Source organism: Triturus cristatus, chromosome 1_2, assembly GCF_964204655.1.
Source record: "Triturus cristatus chromosome 1_2, aTriCri1.1, whole genome shotgun sequence".
Lineage (NCBI taxonomy): Eukaryota > Metazoa > Chordata > Amphibia > Caudata > Salamandridae > Triturus > Triturus cristatus.
In genome coordinates, this window is record NC_140580.1 from 516,698,328 (window position 1) to 516,724,142 (window position 25,815).

Below are 25,815 nucleotides of genomic sequence, written 5' to 3' on the forward strand. Positions count from 1 at the left end.
AGAAATCTGCGGTATGGTGGTCCTGCAGGGGATGGAGACTCTATGGCCTATGCTCTGATTGGCTGAAGTTTGGATGTTTTTAAACAATGATAATAGGTTGTTAAAGGCTATTGAATTTCAATGGGAAGTGAGTTTAAAGCTTTAGTACTACTATTTTAATGTTACCATGGGGCTCCCACCATGACGACCGGGAAGATATAAGCATGTGAATCAATAAAAAATACAATACTGGAGAATATCAGTAAAATATACAATATTAAAAGAACAAAGCCACTGAAATTCACCAGTTATACTTCTCTCAAGTAACTATAACTCGTGTCCTTAAAAGTAACTATAACTGGGTGGTTTGTATTTCTTCAAAAGGCTTTAAAAGACAGCACAACCTTAACAGTTTCTGGAGCCATAAATTTCTCCTCCGCAATATTCAGTAGACTTGGGACAAAATGCAGAAGAGATCCTTCAGGGCCCTCTGGAGGCTCCTGCATAAAACACAGAGTGGCAAGTAAACTACAGTGCTGCATTTCTTTACCGTACACAATTACATGCAAGGCTCAAGTCTGTGAGAGGTACGCAGAGACAAAATGCGTACTAGAGTAAATTGGGGCTGTGCTGCCATGTGGATGTCCTGTCTGTTATATTGTAACATGTTACTCAACTTGGTAAAACTGCATTCACAAAAGGAATTTCAGAATTCTTCTGATCAGAAAGAAGAAGAGTTTAGAGTAAAAAGGCAAATGCTACTTACCAGTATGCATCTGTTCTTGGCAAGTAGAGCTGCAGATCTACACACTGTGCATAGATCGTCATCTGGTGTTGGGCCCGGATGTTTGCAGTTGTTTTTCCTCTTGGAAAGTCTTTGGAAGTCACGAGGTATGTGACTCCTCCTTTGAATCGTATTGCGCATGGGCTTCGGCTCCATCCTCAGATTGTTTTTCGCCAGCAGGGAAAGATGGAGCATAATAATAACAGTGAAGATGCCCATGTGTGTTGTATTTAAATAAGATAAGCCGGAACAGATAAAGGTAGCCGGGGAGGCGTGTGTAGATCTGCAGCTCTACATGCCAAGAACAGATGCATACTGGTAAGTAGCATTTGCCGTTCGAGCCGTATGAGCTGCAGAGTACACACTGTGCATAGATTATATAGCAGTACCCATCCTTAGCGGCGACCACCTGTATCTGTTGCAGTGGTTTGAAATAATGTTTTGAGTACAGCCTGGCCCACACTAGCCTGTTGCTTAGTTTGCACATCTACAAAATAGAGTTTAGTGAAAGTGTGCAGTGTTGACCATGTAGCTGCTCTGCAGATATCATCTAATGGGATGTTCCCTAGAAATGCCATTGAAGCCCCTATTTTACGTGTAGAGTGGGCTTTAGGGGGAACGGATAGCGTTCGTTTTGCTTTGTGGTAGCAAATCTGAATGCATTTGACAATCCACCTAGCTATCCCCGAAAGGTTGTGTTCTCTCGCTGTAGTAGAGTAAGGCTCGTTTGACATCTAATGTGTGAAGAGCTCTTTCTGCAATGGTCTGTGGTTGCAAGAAGAATACTGGTAGTTCTACAGATTGGTTTAGGTGGGAGAAATGACTTTAGGGAGCAATTTTGGGTTAGTACGGAGAACAACCTTGTTATGGTGCATTTGGAGAAAAGGTTCTTGAATGGTAAGTGCTTGTATCTCACTGACCCTTCTGAGGGAAGTGATGGCTACAAGAAAGGCGGTTTTCCATGTTAGGAATTGAAGTTCACATTTGTGTAGAGGTTCAAAGGGAGGTCCCATAAGTCTGGTGAGAACGATATTTAGGTTCCACACAGGTGAGGGTGGCACTCTGGGGGGAATTATTCTTTTGAGGCCTGCCATGAAGGCTTTAATGGCAGGTACTCTAAAAAGTGATAGATGTTGCCTGTTTTGTAGATAAGCTGCTATGGCTGCAAGGTGCAGTCTAATGGACGTATAGGCTAGATTGCATCTATGTAGGTGTAGTAAATAGCCTATGATGTGTTGAATGGATACATCTAGGGGATTGATGGTATTGTTGTGACAATAAACAACAAAATGTTTCCACTTGGCTGCGTAGCACGCTCTAGTGGTGGGTCGCCTAGCCTCTTTAATGACGTTCATGCAGTCAGGGGGATGATTTAGATAACCGAATTCTAGAATTTCAGGAGCCAGATCGCAAGGTTGAGCTGAGCTGGATCCGGGTGCCTGATCTCTCCATGGTTCTGGGTTAAAAGGTGTGTAGAGAGGTGTAACTTTTGGTGCGGTACTACAGATAGTTCCAGCAGTGTGGTGTACCACGGTTGTCTGGCCCAAGTTGGAGCTACTAGGATTAGTGTGAGGGAGTGCTGTTTTAGTTTGCGCGCCACTAATGGAATGAGTGGGAGAGGCGGAAAAGCTTATGCAAATCTGCCTGACCAGTTCATCCATATCGCATTGACTTTGGACAATGGGTGTGGATATCTAGCGGCAAAGCTTGGGCATTTGGCGTTTTCGTGGGTGGCGAAGAGGTCTATCTGTGGATGCCCCCTACATTTGAAAGTACGGGTGAAGAACTTGCGGGTGGAGTTCCCACTCGTGGAGTTGCTGTGTTTGTCTGCTGAGCAGATCTGCCATAGTGTTTTGGACTCCTGGGACATGTTGAGCTAGGAGAAAGATTTTCTGGGGTATGGCCCGTCTCCATATGCTCTGTGCTAGCCGAGAGAGCTGTGGAGAGTGTGTGCCGCCTTGTTTTTGTATATAGTACATGGCTGTCATGTTGTCTGTGCGGACTAGGACTGCCTTGCCTGAAATCTGTGTTTGAAAAGATTTTAGGGCTAAAATTATGGCTAGTAACTCCAGATAGTTGATGTGGAGTAGCTTTTGTTGAGGTGTCCATCTGCCCTGCATGGTGTGATGTAATAGGTGAGCTCCCCAGCCGGAGAGCGATGCGTCTGTTGTCAGTACTATCTGAGGAACCGGGTCCAGGAACGGTTGCCCTTTGGAAAGGTTTTTGGTGGTCCACCACTGCAGAGAGCGGTGGGTCGACCGTCTACCAACACTAGATCTGTTAATTGACCCTGGGGCTGGTTCCATTGGCGCGCTACGCACTCTTGGAGAGGACGCATCTGGAGTCTTGCGTGAGGTACTATGAAGATGCAAGAGGCCATCATTCCTATTAGTTGCATGAACACTCGAGCTGGAAGAGAGTGTTGTGGCTGAAATTTTGCACGTAGAGCTTGAATGCTTGCTATCCTGGCGGGACTGGGGTAGGCTAGCACTCTTGAGGTGTTTATAGTGGCACCCAGATATTGTTTTACGTGGGACGGTTGGAGATGGGACTTTGCTTGGTTTACTGTAAAGCCCAGTCGGTGAAGTAGCTGGATAGTGGCGTGCGTGTGTTGTACACACTGGTTGTATGAACTGGCCTTTATTAGCCAGTCGTCTAGGTATGGGAAGACATGGATGTGTTGTCTCCGCAGGTGTGCTGCCACTACTGCTAGGCACTTGGTCAATACTCGTGGTGCTGTGGTGACTCCAAATGGGAGTACTTTGAATTGGTAGTGTTGGCCGTCCACTACAAATCTGAGGAACTTTCTGTGAGCGTTGTGAACAGGAATGTGGAAATAGGCGTCTTTGAGGTCTAAAGTGGTCAGGAAATCGTTGTGGGAGAGCAGTGGAAGTACCTGCTGAAGTGTTACCATGTGAAAATGGTCTGAGTGTATGTATCGGTTTAGAGGCCTGAGGTCTAGGATGGGCCGTAGAGTGTCGTCCATTTTTGGTATTAGAAAATATAGGGAGTAGACCCCCATATTTTGTTGGTTGGTAGGAACCCGTTCTATCGCCCCCTTTTGTAGGAGGGAGATTACCTCCTGCTTTAGTGGTGTCATATGTTCCTGTGACATTGGGCGTTGTCTGGGTGGAATGTTTGGGGGGGTAGATATTAGTTCTAGGCAGTAGCTTGACCGAATTATTTGTGTTACCCATTTGTCTGAGGTGATGGTAGTCCAGACAGGAAGGAAATTTTGGAGTCTGCCCCCGACCAGAGTGGGATGGTCTGGGGGGAGTGGAGGGGAGTCATTGGGTAGGTGCGGAGGCAGAGCGGGCGGTGTTTGTCTTGCCTCTGCCTTTATTATTGTTGCCTCTGTAGCCGCCTCTTTGGTAACCCCTTGTAAAAGTGGATTGGGTAGGGGCCTTATATGAAGTGGTAGCAGTGTCAGAGGAGTATCCTCTGGATGTGCTCCGAAAGGAAGAGCAGTGAAAGGAGCGCCTGGGAGGGTGTGATTGTAAGGTTCCCATAGACGTCGCCGTATCGGTGTCTTTTTTCATTTTTTCTAGGGCCTCATCCACTTTTGGGTCGAACAGATGTTCCTGGTCAAAGGGGTGGTTCAGGATGAAAGCTTGCACTTCTGGTTTTAAAACCTGAGATCCTTAGCCAGGCATGGCGACGGAGGAGGATGCTGGTATTAATGGATCTAGAGGCGGTGTCAGCTGCATCTAGGGCACAGCGGATGCAGGTATTGGTAATGGTTTTGCCCTCCTGAATTAATTCATTTGCCCTATTTTATTTGTCAGGGAGGGGTTGCATTATGGCTTCTAGTTCGTCATAATGGGCCCTGTCGTATCTTGCCAGTAGCGCTTGTGTATTAGCGATGCGCCATACGTTGGCAGCTTGGGATGCAGTGTGCTTGCCCGATGCGTCCAAAAGTTTTGACTCTTTGTCAGGTGGTGGTGCTTCGCCTGACGCTTGGGAGTTTGCCCTCTTTCGTGCTGTAGACACTACCAGGGAATCTAGTGGTGCTGGCCCTCTGATGTAGGCGGGATCTGTAGGGGCGGCTTTATATTTTTTGTCTATGCGCGGGTTAATGACCCTGGCTCTGACTGGGTCTTTAAAGACCTCCGGCGTGTGTTTAATAACTCCTTTGAGCATGGGCAGTATGGAGGTGGCCCTATGCGTGGTGTCAAAAGTATCGAGAAGGAAGTCCTCCTCCACTGGGTCGGGATCGAGATCCACCCCGTGATAGTGTGCAGCCCTTTGGAGTAAGTGGTTGAACCCTAATGAATCTTCTGGTGGGGATGGTATCGAAGGGTAGAGATCATCTTGCGGGACGTTAGGAATGTCAGGGATGTTATAGTCGTCCCATGGGTCTGGGGAGCCTGTGGGAGTGGGGTCCCCTGTAGGTAGGTCATGGGGTACGTCTCTATCTCCTCATAGACATCCTCATTATCATCATCATCTGGACAGGGTGTGGGGGAAGGAGGAAGTGGAGGGGGTGGAGGAGGTGGTGAAGGCATTCTGAAAGGGGAGGTAGCAGAGTCCTTACTCTTTGGAGGTGGAGATGGGGCAGGCTTTTTCAGCTGTCTCTATTTGATGCTGAGCATCAAATGTCCGGTTTTGGGGTCCTTGATCAATGTCTTTTGCAATGGATCAGGTGCAAAAAGTTCTTCTGTGGGTGGTTTGTCCGTCGGCGCCGAAGGCATCGGGGCAGTCGGTTTTCTTGTTTTAGAGTCTGCGCTAGTCCGCTGTTTGGATCTATGCGGCCTGGAAAGGGCTGTGTGTTTACTCGGTGCCGAGATGGTTTTCGGCTTTGAGATATCGGTGTCTGTGGCCTTGTGGTTTTTGCTCGGTTCCGGGATGGTGTCGGTACCGAGGAGCTGGAGCTGGTTTTCGGCCCCGAGTGTTTTGATATGGGGCTCGGTGCCGAGGAGGAGGCCAATTTGTTTTTTGGCGTCGGTGCGAAGGAGTGTTTCTCGGCACCAATGGTGGGCTGGCTCGAGCCCGAGCCGCCGGAAGGCTTAATAGGCTTCTTTACCGGTCCCGAAGGTGCGGTGTGGGAAGCAGCGTCTTTGGTCTTGCCTAGGCCTGGAGGCGAAGGCGTGACTGAAGCCTTTTTGGTGCCGTCGAGGGTGTGTGGGGGGGACTTCGGTACTCACGACCCTCTGTGCCGGAGTGATGTCCTCCACATCTGAATCGCCGGCTTCGGAGGTGCTGACGAGGCCCTCGTCGGTGTGTTGTCCTTCTGGAGCGTCGACGCCTTCCCCGAAGATGTCGTCTGGAATCGCCGTCGACGAGTGTGCCATAGTTCTTCGTGCCCTTCGGTCTCGAATGGTTTTCTTGGACCGGAAGGACTTACACGCCGGACAGTCTCGAGCCTCGTGTTCAGGGGAGAGGCAGAGGTTACATACTTCGTGAAGGTCGGTGTGGGGGAATTTGGACCCACATCGAGGGCACTTCTTGAAGGGAGTCCTTTCCATTAGCCAGGACCGGAGCTTGGGTAGGCCCGAAGGCCGTCGTCGACGACTGGAATCGAAGGTCTTGATCGATCAGAGCCGTGCCGAGTGTGGAGATCGCGATCGAAAACAATACCGCGAATTGGGGTGAGGATTGCGCGTCGATAGAAGAACTGGAAACTGTTCGGAACCGGAGCGCGAAGATCACATCCGAGCCCGATGGCGGAAAAAAAAAATCTGAGGATTCGCAATACGATCCAAAGGAGGAGTCACATACCTCATGACTTCAAACATTTGGGCCCAACACCAGATGGCGATCTATGCACAGTGTGTAATCTGCAGCTCATATGCCTCAAACACAATATTTTGTTTTTCATAGTTTCTATTTGAGGTTGTGGACTGCATATGTCTTTAGCACCACTCTTACCTTGTTCTCTATTTTCTCACCATTCAGTCGGAAATATTTAAGACCTAGAGAATCTGCAATATTAGCCTCCGACTGTGTCTCAGGCAGATGTACATCTGAGTATCATCACTTTATATCAGAGTTGTAGCTTTTGATTACCTTGTCTGAAAACGGATATACAAATATGAATAATAAGCATGAAAGGCCAGAAATGTGCTACATGAAACCTAATCCCCATTATACTGCACTGACACAATTCCTATTTGTTGGTTACAATCTTGACTGAATGGTCAAGATCACTCCAAGACAAGTGTGAAGATTTACATTGACTTCTTCAGCCTCTTAACCCTACCTGTGTGCATGACGGAATGATTCCTTCATGAGCCACGGTGTTCGTGTCTACATGACGGAACTATCCGTCATGTGGACATGAGCACTAAATACCTCTGCTGTAAGCAGCAGCGGGATTTCCTTGGTTTTTGTTTGCCTCTGGAAGTGGGGAAGAGCTTTCCCAACCTCCAGAGGCATTTTCTTTCTTCAAGGTAATGACGATCGCGCACAAGGTGCACTGACGTCATTACATTAAAACTGAAACTGAAATGAGCCGATCAGCTCATTTCAGTTTCACTGTTTCTGTGCTCATGTGGCTATCTTATCCCCGAGCACCGAAACACACAGGAGAGGTATAATTGGAAAGGGGAGAATCTCCCCTTTCCGATGGTAACTCTCGCTAGTAGATCCCTGATTGGGGATTGCCAGGGCAGGGCGATCCCCAAGCAGGGATTCACCCAGTAGGCACCAGGGAGGCGGGAGCAGCCCCTTGGCTTTAGTCCCCCCCCCCCCCGACGTTTTTGCATGCAATCAGTCTTTCTTACCCCCCCAGAAAATGTTGGGAGATCAACGCAAGCCACACCTTCCTGGACTCCCCTGGGTGTCCAGTTTTCAGAAATGTCTGGGTTCAGTAGATTTCCCTAGATGACCGCCGAGCCCGGAACCAAAAACTCAGGTGACTCCCTCTCAAAACCAGATTTTGCGATCGATAATTTTGAAGTCTCCACAGTTCGTTTTGGCCATTTCCGGTCGCAGGCACTAGGCCTACCAACACAAGTGACGTACCATTTTTATTGGAAGACCTGGGGGAACGATGGGTGGTAGGAAATGTGTGGCAGCCTGGTAATCCCACAACTTTCCCACAGAGAAAAGTGAGGAAAACGTGATTTTTCTTTTAGCTAAACTTGAGGTTTGCAGGGGATTTTGGGTAGGAAAATGTTGGGAGATCAACGGAAGCCACACCTGCATTGACTTCCCTGGGTGTCTAGTTTTCAGAAATATCTGGGTTTGGTATGTTTCCCTAGATGCACGTCAAGCTCGGGACTAAAAACGCAGGAGTCTCCCTCGCAAAAACAAGTCTTTTTGTGGCTGATAATTTTGAAGTCTCCACAGTACGTTTTGGGGCGTTTCCTGTCACAGGCACTAGGCTTGCCCACACACGTGAGGTACCATTTTTATTGGGAGACTTGGAGAAATAATGGTTGGGTGGAAGTTTGTGGCTTTCCACAGATTCCAGAACTTTCCATCACAGAAAAGTGAGGAAAATTAGGTTTTTTTTTTTTTTTACAAAATTTGAGGTTTGCAAGGGATTCTGGGCAACAGGACCTGGTGAGAGCCACACAGATCATCCCATCCTGGATTACCCTGGGTGTCTAGTTTCACAAAATTTACAGGTTTGCTAGGTTTCTCTAAGGTGCCAGCTAAGCAAGAGTTTAAAACCCACAGCTAGGCATACTGCAAAATGTGATGTGTCCACGTTGCGTTTTGGGCCGTTTCCTGTCACGAAAACGAGGCTTACCCACAAGTGAGGTACCATTTTTATTGGGAGCTTTGGGGAAATCCTGGGTGGGTGGAAGTTTGTAGCTCCCCACAGATTCCAGAACTTTCCATCACAGAAAAATTTGGAAAATTGATTTTTTTTCTTTTTTTTTTTTTTACAAAATTTGAGACTTGCAAGGGATTTTGGGTAACAGAACGGTGAGTGCCACCAGCAACGGCCCGTGCAGGTTAAAGCGGTGGGCCGGGTGGGATTTCGACAGATGACGATGAGGGAAATGTAATTATTTAATTAATTTCCCCCCATGATCGTCTGTCAGATCCCCACCCAACTCGGCCTCACTGCTCTTACTTGCACAGGTCGCGGCTGAGAGCCAAACAAATCACCCCATCCTGGATTGCCCTGTCTAGTTTTGAAAAATTTACACGTTTTCTAGGTTTGTGGCCATTTTCTGTTGCGGTCACTGGGCCTACCCACACAAGTGAGGTACAATTTTTATCGGGATACTTGGGGGAGTGCTGGGTGAGTGGATGTTTGTGGCTCCCCGCAGATTCCAGAATTTTCCATCACAGAAACATGAGGAAAATGTTTTTTTTTTTTTTTGTACAAAGTTTGAGGTTTGCAAGGGAGTCTGGGTAACAGAACCTCGTGGGAGCCACCCAAGTCACCCAATTCTGGATTCCACGGGTGTCTACTTTAAAGAAAACGTATAGGTTTGCTTAGGTGCCGGCTGACATAGGGTGCAAAATCCACAGCCAGGCACATTGCGAAAAAAGGCGTCAGTTTTCACTGGAAAATGTGATGTGCCCACGTTGCGTTTTGGGACGTTTCCTGTCGCGGACACTAGGCCTACTGACACAAATGAGGTACCATTTTCATCGGGAGACCTGGAGGAACACAAAATAGTAGAACAAATGTTATTGCCAATTGACTTGCTATACATTTCTGCCTTCCAAATGTAAGACAATGTGTAAAATAGAAGTCATTTTGAAAAATGTCCTCCAATTCACATGCTAATAAGGGTACCCAAAATTTCGAAAATGTGCAAATAACCACTGCTTCCAAACTCTATATTTTGTTCCCATTTGGGACCCATTTTTCACTCTTTATATTTTACCAAATGAATTGCTATATACACGGTACACAATGAAACACCAGTACAAGGCACAGCTCAGTTATTGGCTTTGGGTAACTCAGGTTCTTGTTGAACCTACAAGTCCTAAATATCCCTGCAACCAGAAGGGTCCAGCAGACGTAACGGTATATTGCTTTAGAAATTCAGCCATACTTACAAGAAGTTACAGGTGAAAACGTGGGCACAATTGGCTGTTTTTTTCAACTCAATTTCAACATTGTTTTATTTCAACTGTTATTTTCTATAGGAAAACCTTGGAAGGATCTACACAAATGACCCCTTGCTGAATTCAGACTTTTGTCTACCTGTCAGAAATTAATAGCGTTCCGGGATCTATTATTGCTTTCACACCCATTTGTATCACTAACTGGAAGGAGGTTGAAAGCAGAAAAAAATGGGAAAAATTAGCTATGTCCCAGTAAAATGCCAAAACTGTGTAGAACATTTTGGTTTTCTGACAAAAGTCTGTTTGTTCATGAAAGCTAGGAAGATGGTAATTCTAGCACCACAAACCCTTTGTTGATACTATTTGCTGGGGAAAAACAGACGCTTTCTTCTACAGCTCTTTTATCCCCAAAAACCCAAACTTTTGCTGTATTTTGGCTACTTTCTTGTTACCCTCCAGGGGAATCCACAAACCCTGGGTACCTTTAGAATCTTCAGGATATTGGAAGAAAAGGACACACATTTGTCGTGAATACCTTACATGGACAAGTTAAGGTGGTTACGGGGTCCCAAGCACGAACTACCCCAAATAGTAAAAAAAAAAGGCTTAGCACAAGGGTGGGGTGGGGGGGGGGAGCGAGCGAAGGGGTTAATAAAAATGTAATGGTCAAAATGTCACACACTAGAGGGTGGACCATTAGCACAGGTACTCTGTGACTGTTATTGTTTGGAGTAAAAAGGGAATCCTACATAATATTATCCAACTATGTTTCTGATTGCCTCATTTGCTAAAACCCTGGCCTGGCAATCACGGTAAAGATTTTTAAAACTATGTTTACAAACAGTTGGTTTAACATTGGCCAGTAACTGGAATGGACATTAGGAACTACATTGCTTTTTGGGGCTGGTTGATGATTCCTAGATGCAGGAGCCCAAGACCTCCCATAAAAGATAGGCACATTCAATATGTCTTTGACAACAATAGGAGTTCAAAAACGAGCACCTTAATACATGAAACAAAGCTAAATGGGTAAATCAGGTGCTGTAAATGTGAAGTCTAATCTACTGAAGTCTTCATATATCATTTGTTTACCAATGCACATGTTTATTTTTAGGTGTTTTAAGGGACAGATGGGGAGTGTATGTTTATGTTCTGGAATTCATCATTCTGGCCACACTTATTTTGAGCTTCAAGGAGCTGCTGAGGTGCACAAGAGGTGGTTTTAAAATATCTGGTTTGGTTAATGTGTCAAATGCTTTCAACACTTCTATTACTTGAATCACTTTACATTTTAGTGAAACACCCATTTTGAGTATTTGCAATCTATCTCCAAATTTGATTATTTTGAATGGCTTTTTAAGGAGTGGACCTTACACATCATACCAACATTACTTGTCGCAAATACTAAAGCCCATTCTACGAATCCTTTGATAATATACTTGTTAAATGTATATTTTGGTCAGGCTTCTGATGCACTACTGTATATCACCTCCCCAAAAAGGAATCCTTCCAAATTGAGCAGCTCAACTTGGACCAGTTCATGATGCCCCTGTCTAACGTTCTTTCATTTTGTAGACTACAATATCTGGTTTGATTTCATATATACAAAGAATTGTGTTTTATTTTGACAAGTTGGGCCTGTTATTTTCACAAGAGGCCTTCAGAAAAACGAGCACCAATCCTCTGCCCTCTTCCAGGAGAAGAAACCTAAGAAATGTTTAGTATAGCAACATCATTTAAGCTCTTTCTGACATGTGCAGTCTTCCAATATCCTCAACTATCACCTACAAATAACCACTGCTGCACTGGGCAAGCGGCCCTTGCACCAAAAAGAAGCTTAAATCCTCCAAAGAGCTTTGACTCTTTCAACAAAAAGGTAGATTGCTTGAAAGATGCTGGAAAAGCTTTTGCCTCATCTAAAAGAACTGCTTGCCACATCCCTCATAAAGACTATAAAGCAGCAATGATCAGAGTTAAAAAAACATACTTCAGGTTTATGGATCACAAATGTCCAAGACTCCTAAACAGTTCATTTCCAGTTCTGTAAAGTAACAATCACAAAATCCTCACTGAACCCTTAAGTGTTACAACAGCAACAACTTTGTAAAAACCTTGTGTTCAGTTTATTCTCAAAACTCCAATCTCACTTGAAAGTCCCAAATACCTTTGAAATTCATACACAGAAGCATCCAAATTGACTGTTAAAGCTACACTACTATGATGAACGCGGATAATTAGTGGGTGTGGTGAAGATTCTTACTGGAAATTATCATTCTGCCCTCTTGCGAAGGATAGCTATAATATAGGGAATACTGTAGCTAATCCACTTACTTGTGAAGAACGTCTTGTATTCCAAACAGCTGTGACATATTTATCTATTATGAACACTCAGCCTGCTGCTACATGGTTCTCCACATTATACATTGGAATTCATTTGACCCAGTCACTGAGACCTCTATCAAGAAAATAATCAGTTAGCTCAAACTTCCTACCTCACCTCAAAGCTTTGAAATGCAAAAAACATTAAACTTGACCAATTCGCATTAGCTCCAACCATCACGCATCTGTCAATGCCTCCCCAACAAGTTATCACTCCACTTTTCAAGAAACATCCAACTAACTCAAAGGTCATAGCCTACTATAGACCAGTATCTACTCTCCCCACAGTAGCACAAACATTGGAAGCATACTCACAACACAACTCTCAACCTGCTTAGAATCAAATAACCTCCTCAGCAACTTGCAGTGAAGTTTCAGATCACAAAGCGACACAAAAACTGCCTAGCAGAACACCACTGAAAAACTTTCTGCCACAGACAATAGTGCACTTGGATGCTCCTGGAACTGTCTTCTTCCTTTGACACAGTCAACCACAGTAATCTCTTATCTCAAATGAAGACCATGTTTGGTCTGAGACGGATCATTCTCTTATGGCAGATCACACTGCCTGCCAGCTGCATCATCAGGTAAAACTCAGTCCATTAATCTCAATCACTCATGGTTCTTGTTAGCACTCTTCAACAACTATATCCAACATTCCCCAAACTCCACAACACTGACTACCACAATTATGTCAATGATACACAAATATACATCAAAATCCCAAAACAGCCAAAAATATAAACGATTCCTGCCAAGATCTCACCTTTCTCTCTCTAAACACTCCTCCCAACCCTTGTCTTTCAGAAAGAAATCAGGGAATCCTCCCTGATACTGAATTACCATTCTTGATTCAGGTTAACGCTGTCACAAAGAAAATGTTTTTCACTTCCAATGCCTGATTGGGGGTACTCCCACTACTACATACTGAAGACCAAACCAACCTCTATACTATCACAACTTTTCAATACATTTTGCGAAAGTCCAAATAACCACTTTTTCTGTGAATTGTTTGTGCCTGAATTACTTTTAATGAGACTCTATTTAGTCCTTCCAGTCACCTCCCAGCACCCTAGTGACATTATAAAAACTCCTAATAAATTCCTGCCTGCTCCCTTTAGGTTAGTTTCCTCTAAACAATACCATTTGTTGAATGTTTTGTCCTTCAACTTTGCTTTTCAGGGTTGTGACTCTGCTGAGCATATTCAATATTTTGACACTGGAAGTGGTTTCTTGAATTCCAGATAGTGCTTTGAAGAATACATGAATTATGATAAACTGCTAACCAATACCGGTTGGGTATTGCTTTGCAAGTTACCATTTAATGCACCCAAATAAAAAGATGCACATGGTTCAGACCGCAAACAGGAAAATTGTAGGAAAAGGAAAGGACCCTAAGGTGCACAATACAAGTTTAAAGGCACTGCTGTAGTCTGTTGTGTTTGTGTACCCTAGAGTTTGGGCCAAATGGTTCAGCCCTACGTGACATCACACAAGCACAAAAAAAATCAAACCGACAGCCTGCGAACCGGTTTTCAAAAGATAAACTGGCACTGTACTGTCTAGTGTGTTCTGTCCTATGCCAACATCACAATGAAAAAAAGGGTGATTGACAGCCCCATGCTCTCATCTTAGTGGCCCAGCAAAATTGCGTTCCAAGCTTCCACGCTGCGGGCGCTCCCCTCCCACGGTGTGCACCTGGTTATTCCCAACCATAGCGCTAACTCATTGTTGGCTCCGCTTCAAGGCCACAACCCTATTCACTTGGCCCCCTCTGACGCGTGGCCTTCAGTAGGCCTGGTCATCCACAAGCCACATTGCATCCTAGCCCTGAAGAGCTTCAAGGCTCAGCATCACTCGCAATCTGCCCAATTCAACCCAGATGACACAAGTGAGAGGCTGTGTTTTATGCTCTTTCTACACCAGGCAGGCGTAACCTCAATGCGCAGCCAGAAGTAGAACAGTATAATCACATGGTGAAGGCAGCCACCAGCTTGTAGGCCTTGTTACAAAAACTGCTCTTTTCCTACGCAAAGCCTGCACATCAAACACAGACAGCCTCTATAAGAAGGGGTGAGTGGGCTGCAAGTCATCAGTTTAGTACCTCATCCACTATAATATTTATAATCCCTTTAACTTTCCAGAGCTTTCAACATGGAAAGGTCATCCAGTAAACCTACAAATTATTTTAAGCCAATCATTGCGGGCACCAAGAAAACTAATCGTCCCAAATCAGCATCCAAGTTGCCTCTAAGCCACTAATGCAGATACTGCAGAAGGTTTCCCAACTCCAGGAAATTTTCAGCTGTAGGCAAGAAATGTTCAGCGTGTGGCACACTGAATTGCTACGCAAAGAATGCCAATCCTCATGCCAGTCGAGACTGACCAGAAAGACGAGAGTCAATGCCATGACAACCTCATCTAATGCACCAGCGGACAACCTGAATGATGATGAGGAGTGAGAATAGAAAGTACATGACGTGTACGTCAGCAAGCAGGATTCAATCCAACATGCAGTCGATTCCGTTGCCGAATTCTAGTGGGAGGCCGACTGGTGAATCCCTTCCTCAACCCTGGTGCATGCATTAACATTGTGTCAAGGACAACATTTTTAACTCGCTGATGACTTAGTCACACTTGCAACTAACCAAAATAAAGATATACACCTAAGGGCATTAGATCTTGCTGCCCCTAACGGGGGGATTCAAAAATGAACTCACCCAAGAGAAGAAATCTATGTCACTTGAGGAGCAAGGATGCTCCTAAACTGCCAAACAGATGAAAGACTTCACCCAATCCAATTTGCATACAGTGTACCTACTGCCAAGTCAGATAACCTACTCCATGAAATCTCAAAAGTAAGAATATAGGGGAATGGACAGTTGTTGCCTATGTCAGTCAGACAAACTAGAATGTACGGCAATCATAATCCACTGGGGTGCAGGCAGTTCCAACTTTACCTATAGGAGCACCACTTCACAGTCTGCAAGTACCACAAGCCCCTAGTTCCTCTGTTTCAGGGCTCCATATTAAAGCCTCCCCAGGGATGAGAAGTGGATACTTCAGCTACAAGACTATGCCTTCTCAGTAGTCTACAGATCTGGCTCTCAAAATCCAGTAGATACTTATCCAGGCACCCTTGACCCTTGCCGTTGGCAAAATAATTTAAAATATTGTACAGAAAGGTCTACTGACCCTCTTTCTGCTTCTTTATCTTCTATTCTTTTCATTCTTACCCTTGCCCAGCAGGGCTCTGCCTTGAGTACTCTCAAGGATTATCTTTCTGCTCTGTCCGCTTTCCTGCAGCTGCCGGATCAACCCTCTTTCTTCAAGGCCCCTATTGTAAAAAGGATCTTAAAAGGCCATGCACATATGTTTCCACCTATGCCCTTTCTCATGCCGCAGTGGGACCTTAACTTGGTCGTATACAACAAGAGGGGGACGGGGGGCCTTATTTCCCACTCAACATGGAGTGGGGAGGTTCAGCAAGAAAGGGGAGGCCCGAAGACTGGAAATGCAAATTGGATTTGTGCTGTTCCTCAGTGATAGGTTAAGACAGAGTCCCGATTCAATTGGTCCCACTATTTTCCTGGTGGGGTAATGGGTGGGAATCCAGTTTATTGGATTCAAATGCCCTCACACACCCTTTTAGGTGTCTTGCTTCATCATATGGGCTGCTCCTCGTGGGGTCGGCGGTGCAATACCCCATGGGCTTCCTATGACAGGGGCACTTTGTCAGAGATCTTTTATCCAACGGCCGTATGGTGAAGTGTGGGTATGGGGGCGGAACTGTGTAGATGTAGTGCGGCGATTAAAATAGGGTTGGGAGTACCTAGACAAATGTTATTTTTATTCTGGGGGTCTCCTACCCTAAGTAAAAGCAGTGAACAAGGCACTTGTCCGAGTATTATGTCTCGTGTGAGAGTGTCCTTGTTAAAAAAGTGTGGGTCAACATGTTTCTTCGCTGTAAGTTAAATCAACTATGCGATTCGTCAGGACCAGAAGAGATACACTATCTACAACAATAGATTTGTGGCATAAATTATTGCTCCCGGCATAAGTGTCCATGGCAGCGTTTGAACAACGATACATACAACATGAGTCTAACCCATATCAACAAAACATACTATTATGGAAACGTTTCATTGATGACATTTTGATTTTCTGGAAGGGGAACAGCGAGAGTTACAATAACTTTTCCAGCTGGATCAACAACCTTAACCCCTACTTGAATTTCACGATCTCTTCATCCTCTACTCAGATACCGTTTCTAGACCTTACTATCAAAATTGAGGGGGGCCAATTGACGACAACCATGTATAAGAAAGGTACTGACCGTAACAGCCTCCTGCTCTTCAGCAGCCATCATCCTAAATCACTGAAGGAGAACTTACCATTTGGTCAGTTCTTAAGAGTACGGAGAAATTGTAGTTCAGTAATCGATTACAAAACTGAATCAGCAGCCCTGGCTAAGAACCTTACTGCAAGAAACTACCCTACTAGGAGCATTGCCCTCTCCAAAAAAAGAGCACGTAACAACAACAGGGAAAGCTTATTAGAGCATAAAGAGAAGAAAGAAACTAACATACTCACCTGCGTTACAACATTTACTCCGATTTCAGACCAACTAACCAGAGTTTTAAAAAAAACATTGGAGCATACTGAACACAGGGTCTTTGAACCTTGACCGACCACGCTTTGCTTTCAAGCGATCAAGAAACTTGAAAGACATGCTTGTTCACATGAGACCCAAAAAGAAAATCACCAACAAGCAGGGAACACTGTGGCAATTGCCAGCAGTCACCGGCCACTACCCCTGTGACTCATGCACTGCGTGCTCCTTCACCGCTGTACATAAGTCCATCACACTCAATGAAACTTTTGTGTGGGAAATCCGCTCCCACACCAACTGTAACACTGCCAATGGCATATATCTGCTCACATGCCCCTGTGACCTTTATTATGTGGGCATGACAACCCGCCCTATCAAACTGCGAGTGTCAGAACATCCTAGCAACTTCCGTTGCCACAAAACGAACACCAAGATGTGTGCACATTACCTCGAAAAATCGCACTCACCAGACTCTTTAAAATGGGTAATTCTAGAAGCATCACCCAACATGTCTAAGAGTAACCTTTTTGCTAAAGAACAGAGATGGATACACCGGTTGTCTACGAGTGATAAAGGGCTCAATGAAAATATACCATGGAGTGCCATATAAATCTAACTAGAGGCACTTTAATGAGGTAATTCATTTGGTCGACACGTACACCCACCATTGCCAATACACATCAGAATTGAGAACCAATACCTATTGTAACACACATACCAGTAAGGGATTCACAGGATATTTCACAAAGTCCGCCCTTCTTTGCCAACATTTAGTTAGCCCCTAATGAACATCACATAGCTATAATTGCTTCGTTTTACCTATTGTTACTCTGGGAACCATCTTTTTAATACCACATCGTTACGATACTATCTCCATGAGTGAGTATATTGGATGACACTAGACACGGAGTGCTATCTTCTTCGAATCAATAATCACAATTGCGTGCACCAATCAGGATTGATAGCCGATATTCATCTAAATACCTATGCCAATAGGAGACCCACATGACACCAAATAATCGACCACTCACCATATTTGCCGATAATTGTTACCCAAAATGGACATTCCATAGAAAAAATGGCGCTATATAAGACCTTTACTCACTATCATGGGAGATACCCCTTTTTACACCTCCACGGTACTACTGTCACAACACTACTTTGGTACAAGTTTTTGTAGTATCAGTTTCCTTGTCACTTTTATTTCTGCCCTTTTTCCCCCATTTGGGAACTACTGAATTACACCACTTAACAATGGCCGTCGTCCCCTACTGGGATCCTTCCTTAGGAGTCACGTGTTCGGGCCGTCCCTCGATTGGCTAACTAAAAGCCGCGATGGTTTATAACCGAGTGATTTTCGAGCGAGTCACCTCCCGGACCCGGTGGATAGGGCAGGTCAAGAGGATTGCGCACAACGCTTCAATCGTGAGTACAGGGTAACAATGGGACTGGAGTTCTCCACTTTGATTATCTACCTTACTGCTTTACGTTAAGCAGGTACTACAACATCCCAGTTCTACTCTTCCAGGCCTTAAATTCTCCTATACTACTTCCCGATATTTGGCTATGAGAGTAAGGCTTCATACCCCCGCACCTGCAGAGAGCGTTCCCACCGATTAGGATAATCAAATCACCACCACTCCGGGGCATTAGACTGTTTTCTGCCATTCTTTACACCGATTAAAACATGGATGCTCTTTACATTATACATCCATACGGGTATTACACAGATAGAAACTGTCACCATTAACTAATGAATCCTTCCAATACAATAGAGGTACTTATTCCCTCTACAGTCCCTGAACCAACATTAGTAACTAAAAATGCTGTGAGAATTCCCCCACCCATCACCACGAGACCCCGCCACTTAGGTCCGCCAATCCACAGTGGCCAGAAATTACACACCAGGGGGATTTCAGACCCTTTATAATAAGTTGGTGACACAGAATATTCATACTAGTGAAGTTTTGACGAAAGACTTGCTCCTTTACCAAAACCCCTTTATTTGAACCACCACCGCATCATGACCAAGAACAAATGTATTAACTAAGATTCCCATGTGCAATAGAATACTTCCCATATAACCATTTTTTAAACACCGATAGAAAGGGGCCTTTTCCACTTGGCAAATGCTCTATTAATCAGTTGGAAATGAGGTTGAAATGATGAGTTATGGAGCACAGTATTAGCAAGGAAGCACCATTCAATGCATATATTGCTTTTTTGTCCTTTGTTAGTCCGTCACACACAGGAGCTATGCCTTGTGCGTGAAGCCCACCGGGTACTGTTGATGCCTGGGGACCATACCATATTGGGTGAGTTTAAGGACTATGTATTTCTGCCATAACCAAATGTTTTTCCACAGGGGCCTATTAGTCACTATAGCTCACTGTGGGATGCACCATTTGTTTTTATACTTACTGTCTTTTAGATGTCCTTCAAACGCTTTTCCGTTCACTTCACTATTAAGATTAGTTTTTTTCAGTCACGATGCAAATACGTCTACGCCTGTGATGCACTTCATCACATTAAATGTTACCTCTACAATTTTGTCTCCTACAACAGGTAGCTCCAGATTGTATCCAGGTACATGTAGCATTAGACACTTATGCCGTGAGCAATAATTTATGCCACAAATCTATTGTTGTAGATAGTGTATCTCTTCTGGTCCTGACAAATCGCATAGTTGATTTAACTTACAGCGAAGAAATATGTTGATCCACACTTTTTTTAACAAGGACACTCTCACACGAGACATAATACTCGGACAAGTGCATTGTTCACTGCTTTTTACTTAGGGTAGGAGACCCCCAGAATAAAAATATCATTTGTCTAGGTACTCCCAACCCTATTTTAATCACTGCACTACATCTACACAGTTCCGCCCCATACCCACACTTCACCATACCGCCGTTGGATAAAAGATCTCCGGCAAAGTGCCCCTGTCATAGGGAGCCCGTGGGGTATTGCACCGCGGACCCCATGAGGAGCAGCCCATATGATGATGCATAACACCTGAAAGGGTGAGTGAGGGCATTCGAATCCAACAAACTGGATTCCCACCCATTACCCCACCAGGGAAATAGTGGGACCTTAACTTGGTCCTCACATTTCTCACATGAGCTCTTTTGAGCCATTAAATAACTCTTCCCCTCCGGCTACTTACCATCAAGACAGCCTTTATAGTGGGAATCACATCTGCCCGGAGGGTGAATGAATTATAGGCTTTGTCTAGTAAGCCTCTCTACTTGATGACTTTCGTGGAAAAGGTGGTGCTTCATTCTTGCCAAAAGTGGTGACCCCATTTCATCTGGGTCAACTGATCACACTGCCTACCTTTTTTGCTGGAGAGTCTCCATCATCTGGACCCAAAAAGAGAGTTGTCGTTCTACCATGAACGCACAAAAGAGTTCTGGGTGGATGAACAACTCTTTGTGTGTTACATGGAAGCTAAAAAAGGTTGGGCAATGCAGAAATAGACCATTTCCCTCTGGGTCAATCTCTGCATTAAAATCTGCTACGCCTTGGCTAAGAAGCAGCCCTCTGGGGGCTTAAGAGCTCATCCCACCAGGGGGAAGGCTGCAACCACGGCGTTGGCTCAGGGTGTCCCAATCCTAGACATCTGCCAGGCAGCAATGTAGGTGTCTCTGCACACATCTGCCAAGCGCTACTGTAGGAAAGTTGGATCTGCTTTCATGGTTTTTGCTTGGTGTTAGTATGTTTTTTTACCTAGTCTGACTGGGATCCTGCTAATTAGGACCCTAGTCAGTGTGCTTTCTCCCTAAATAGACCATTCTAAGTACTCTTGTACATCCACAATTGGATACTGATGTACCCTTGCAAGTCTCTAATATATGGTACAAAGGTACCCAGGGCATAGGTACAAAAGGGGTTTCCCCAGGGTCTGCAGCAGGTATTGTGCCACCCATGGGAGTCCACTCACATAGCACACCAAGGAATGGTGAAGACAGAGAACAGACTCCACAATACACAGTGGTTCAGCTACTATATGACCTGGCAAGTTTGTGAAAATGTACAGAACAGCTTTGATCCCCCAGTACCAATCATCACTGAAGAATCTAAAGGTGACAACCTGCTGTCAGCAAGACAACAGGGAGCCTGAATGATTCATGAGGTCACTCTAAAAAGTAATACAGATAATTCTGGCTGATAAGTGTTAATCAAGCCTTCATGTGGAGCACCTGATGCTAGTCAGAGACATGCACCCTCACAATAGTAAATTCTCAATATGGTCAGTGTTTAATGTACATCTGTAACCAGGACGAGCTAGGTGGCAACGGATGTGTGATATTGTGGCCCCTAGTTGTTAAACAGTACTGTATTAGTATTAATATACATTGGTTGTACCCTCACAGCTTATGTGGTAGAATGCTGTACCAAGTAGACTGTTAATTTCATGATGTGTTTCACTGCCCTTGCTGTCGCTGCATATGATGTAATGATTACCGATAATAATGTTTGTTTGAAAAATGAAAATAAAGTTGAACATTTTTTTATTGAAAAAAAAAAAAAAAAAAAAGAGGGAGGAAGTTCAGGCTTCCCTATGAGTTGACCCCATGGTGAATCATCCAAACTACAAGGAACTAGCCGAGAAAAGGTGATAAGGACGGTGCCTTTCTTCCGCAGGTTCCATACACGTTAAGCCTTGAACTCGATGCTGAAGCTTCATGCTAATGAGGACAGAGACAGCTCCCCTAGATTATGCCAACCCAGCTGTTCACTTAGGGCCTGATTTTGAGTTCAGCAGGAGGGTTACTTCATCATAAACGTGACAAACCATCCGTTGTATTACAAGTGCGATGGGATACCAATCACAAATGTAAGATGGACTAACCATTCTGCCAAACTCTAAATCAGGCCCTAATTCCTAGTGAGACATGACATTACCAACCTAGTCCAGGTAATGACTGCTCAGCAAGAATTCCAGTGCTCAATGCAACCCTGGATGGTGGTTGGGTGGGGTAGTCTCGAACAGTGATGTGATACCATCTCCTGGCCAAGCCGATCCCCTCTCTGCTACAGACTAGGAGAAGTAGTATATCAGTGCCAATAGTTTGCAGTGTTGTTGAAGACTTACATTTTGTTAAACTTTGGGGGGAACATAGTGTTGCGCTTGTGGAGCACAAGTTTAAAGGTATGCTGTAGTCTGCTGTGGTTCTACACCCCAGGTGTAATGTCTAAATGTGTGAGTCCTTGGTGCAAATTAAAAGCCCATAAAGGGGTCTTTGAAAGTTGAGATAGCAATGTAACGTCCTGTGTGTTATGTCCTGCGCCGACAGCACAAGGGTAGCAATTGTGCTTCCATGCAATCACTCAAGGCTAATATCATGGAAACAGTTCCCTGCCACTATATGTCCTGTGAGAACATCGCCTGCAGGGGAAACAGAGATGATGTGACACTTTGCCTCATCTTTGCAAAAGGTGAAGGTTTCCAATTTGGGGCCTGATTACTAGTGGGTCGGCCAATTCCGACCCATGCATAAACCACTGTTTATGCATCGGTTTGTGTTATGAGTTTCAAGATATTTAACTCATCTAATAAATTATCAAAAGCGCTAAGTACCTCAATATTTGTTACATTTCGGCAGGTCAAAACTTCCGAAATTAATCGGGGGGGAAAGCATACTGCATTTACCATATCATGCAGATTTTGGTGCATTAAACACTGAAGTCTGCATACTATTCCCCATAAACTAGTAGAAGGTGTTATTCATCACACTCGACAAATATCGAGTCCCATGGTATCGGGGCTTAGTCTGTTTATGGGAGTGAAGTTTCACATTTTCACACCAATAAGTGAAATATTCCCTTACTGTAATTACATCACACTGGGAGAGAGAGATGTGTGTACTCCACTTCCTTACCCTTCTTCCCCTGCTTTCAATTATGTCAGGTAGAGCTTATTTTGAAGTGTGGTCATGATGGACTTTCAGCCAAAACTGTTGCTGGTATTGCTGTTGTGAAAACCCTTGTACATTGCATATACTGATGGCCCTTTTTAGGGCGGCCACTCCAATGCCCCCAGTCATTTTTACTGTCAGTACTCCGCATGAACAGTGGCAGACCATACAGGAAAAAAATTAAGGGATTTTGCCTGCACGTTGGGAAAAAGCTCTCAGTTTATCAGAGCCCCTGAAGCTAGGTGGACCTGGCAACCAATGTTTCCTCCCATTCCCAAAGTATCAACCACCATGAAGACGGGACTGCTATCAAAAAACCACCATGGCAAGCCGGCAAAGTCTTGACATAGAAGCAGGTCCGTCCTACGTTAAAAGAGCCCCTACATCAGACCTACATTAGATATAAAAAGCTAGACGTATACAGTCAATACCCTTCCTGGATTACATAATGAATTATTTTAGAATTTACATGGAAACAAGATTAAATGGGAGAGTTTAAGAACTGCATTAAAAGTTGTAGAAATTTCCTCTTTTGGCATTAAAATATTTCAGGTAGGTAGAATATTTCCAGTTACACATGTGCGCACCTTCACAAATTAAGATGAAGCCCTCAAAAGTAGTTTAGCAGCCAACACGCATCGTCATCTGGAAACTGCTAATGACTTCCCAAGGGTTATTTAAAGTAGAATATTCAAAGCGTCAGTAGAAGATTCCAAAATGTTTCCCATATTACTGTTAGGAAAGTTTAATGAGTCCATATTAAGTAGTAGTCATAAGTAAATACGGTGTAGGTATTGTTGAGGTGCACTATATTGAGTGGGTTGCCACAAGTATAATGAACCGTAGGCGAGACCGAAGTGCGCCACCTTTGGAGTATCTGGTTGAGTGGGTTTGTGGTGCTGCAGTGCCACGTATCCTGGTGTTGTAGAATTAACTGTAGAAAACACTGAATAGAGAAGACAGTGATTGTACAGTATGTTTAATGACTTTAGCATGATTTGTAAGAGTGCTCACAGGTGTAACTTTTTAGACTTTTGCCTATTTGACGAGCACATAGGTGGATGCTCCCTTCTTTTGCTGAGCACTCACTTGTGCAATATTTGGACTTTAGACAATTTAAAACCCCAGAGAGTGTGCCAGTTAGAAACCTAGCCACCAAATTTTATCTAGCACTCGGTGGAATATTTGTTTTTTTAAACACAACTTGCACGTGAATATCATTTAAACCAAATTGGATTGCACTAAAAGTACACATTATGACCAAAGCTAAATTTCATACCCAACAGCCATCTTTGATCAGCCATTCAATGACATTTATATGACCACCATCTGCTGCTGAATGCAAGGCCATGCAACCTGCTTTATCTCTGGTTTTCCAAGATGCTCCTTTTGACTTAAGATATTGAGCAATTTCCAAGTTCCCGGAATAACAAGCCAACATTAAACTGAAATATAAGTACAAAACACTGCAATGAAGAGACAGTAAATCTTACAATTCATTGTACTACCTGAGAAAAATGTGGGCAACTCAAAACTATGTATAACTTAGTTCCATTCATTCTTCTTACAAACATTGGGGTGGATCTTCTTTGCAAATTAAAATACATGTTTTTATTTAGTCGAATATTAAGAGCTTTAAGCACATTTTGTATACAGACAAAAGAAAGGTGAATTCATACTTCAGAAAGTGAGCCAGGATGAGACAAAGTATACATTCTTCATATGACAAGTATGAAAAGTAGAACTGTGCATAGAACAGTTATCATCAGAGTTACTATGCTGGCTTTATGGTCTCTTTTCGGCTTTCAAGTCAAACGGGAAGAAGAGGATAATCCTTCACAATTAAGTTCACAATTACCTATTTTCTTATGCAACCTTGTTCAAATGAACCGTCCTAGTTGGAGCCCATGCCATTTTATAATTAATTGGGAGACTGGTGAGGGACAGAATGATTTTTTTATTGAACGTGCTTCCCAGTTGCTCCCCAACAGTTCCATAATTTTGTGGATGAGACTGGTGAGGGGTAGTATGATTTTTTTTCAATGAATGTGCTTCCCAGTTACTCCCTAACAATTCCAACATTTTGTGGATGAGATGTTAATCCCCCTGTAGTGGCTAGCTAACAATATCAAAAGCAAAAAAAGGTTGGCTTCAACAGAAAAATGCAGGTTCCAATTTGGGGCGGGAATGTCCTCTGCATAGTAAATAGCTGTGTACACCAACTCTGAGTGCCCAACTGCACATGAAGCTGGACCAGACTTCTTCTTTGGTCCTCTTACCAGGCTAATGTAGTGTGTGTGTTGTGTCCTAGGCCTTTCCATGGTAGCACAAGACCCAAAACTGGTACTGTGGCCTGGAAGGGCACACCAAGTGTTCCCACAGAGCTGGCACAGGACTTTTGCCCATGCCTTCGGGTATCATATAAAGTGACAGTAGCAGTGTTAGAAGTGTTTTGGATCTTTAGTATGACTAGACCTGTGTCAAGTGACATCACGGTCTATTGCCCTTCTTGTGTAAAGTTCTACTTTATTATAGACCCATAACCTTGCTCTGCCATTTTGGGTGAATGTCAAGTGCATGCATGTGCAGTAGGTGTGCCTCTGTATGGTAGTAGAACTCTGTGTGTGGTGATAGTCTGATTAATCGGATCAGCGGGATACATTTTAGATTGGGACTCATTTAGCAAGGCACAAGAGAAAGCGGTGGATACAGCTTCCCCAGACAGTGTAAGCAAACTGACTGCATTCCTGTGATAGAAGGGTGGCGACCCAGACACTGAAGTATTACAGGATGAAGAAAGGGCTATCACTGAATGTTCAATGAGGTCTTTGTTAAACGAGGGCTGCTTGTTAGCTTTTTCTGGGCACTGCCATTTGGTATGGATGAGGGAGTGGGCTGCAGTGTCTTTTGTTCAAGGTGAGGAAGTTTGTAGGCAGAGCCTGTCCTTTGGTCTCTCCCTGATTACTGTTTTAGGAAGCTCAATGATAGCCAGGTGCAGAGATCTCACTCTTCATTGTGTTCTTGTTTTGAAAACTTCTGCTTTGAGCCATCATCAATGCTACCTGTTAAAAGAGTCATCATCTTGCACAAAGGTAATAAATGAGAGGCAGACAGAAAATGACATCTGAAAGAGAACCAACCCAACCTGGTTCTGATACCTCAGA

The 25,815-nt window shown here is 44.2% G+C and overlaps 1 protein-coding gene across 5 annotated transcripts in view; it reads right to left on the minus strand.

The window, feature by feature from the left end:
• Positions 1–25,815, minus strand: part of FANK1 (fibronectin type III and ankyrin repeat domains 1) — a 1,120,241-nt gene that overhangs the window by 238,838 nt on the left and 855,588 nt on the right. For all 5 annotated transcript variants that reach the window (XM_085606240.1, XM_085606238.1, XM_085606242.1 and 2 more), the window contains one exon: positions 23,931–24,096. In XM_085606240.1, the coding sequence (XP_085462366.1) occupies positions 23,931–24,096 (166 nt within the window). The remainder of the gene's footprint in view (positions 1–23,930; positions 24,097–25,815) is intronic.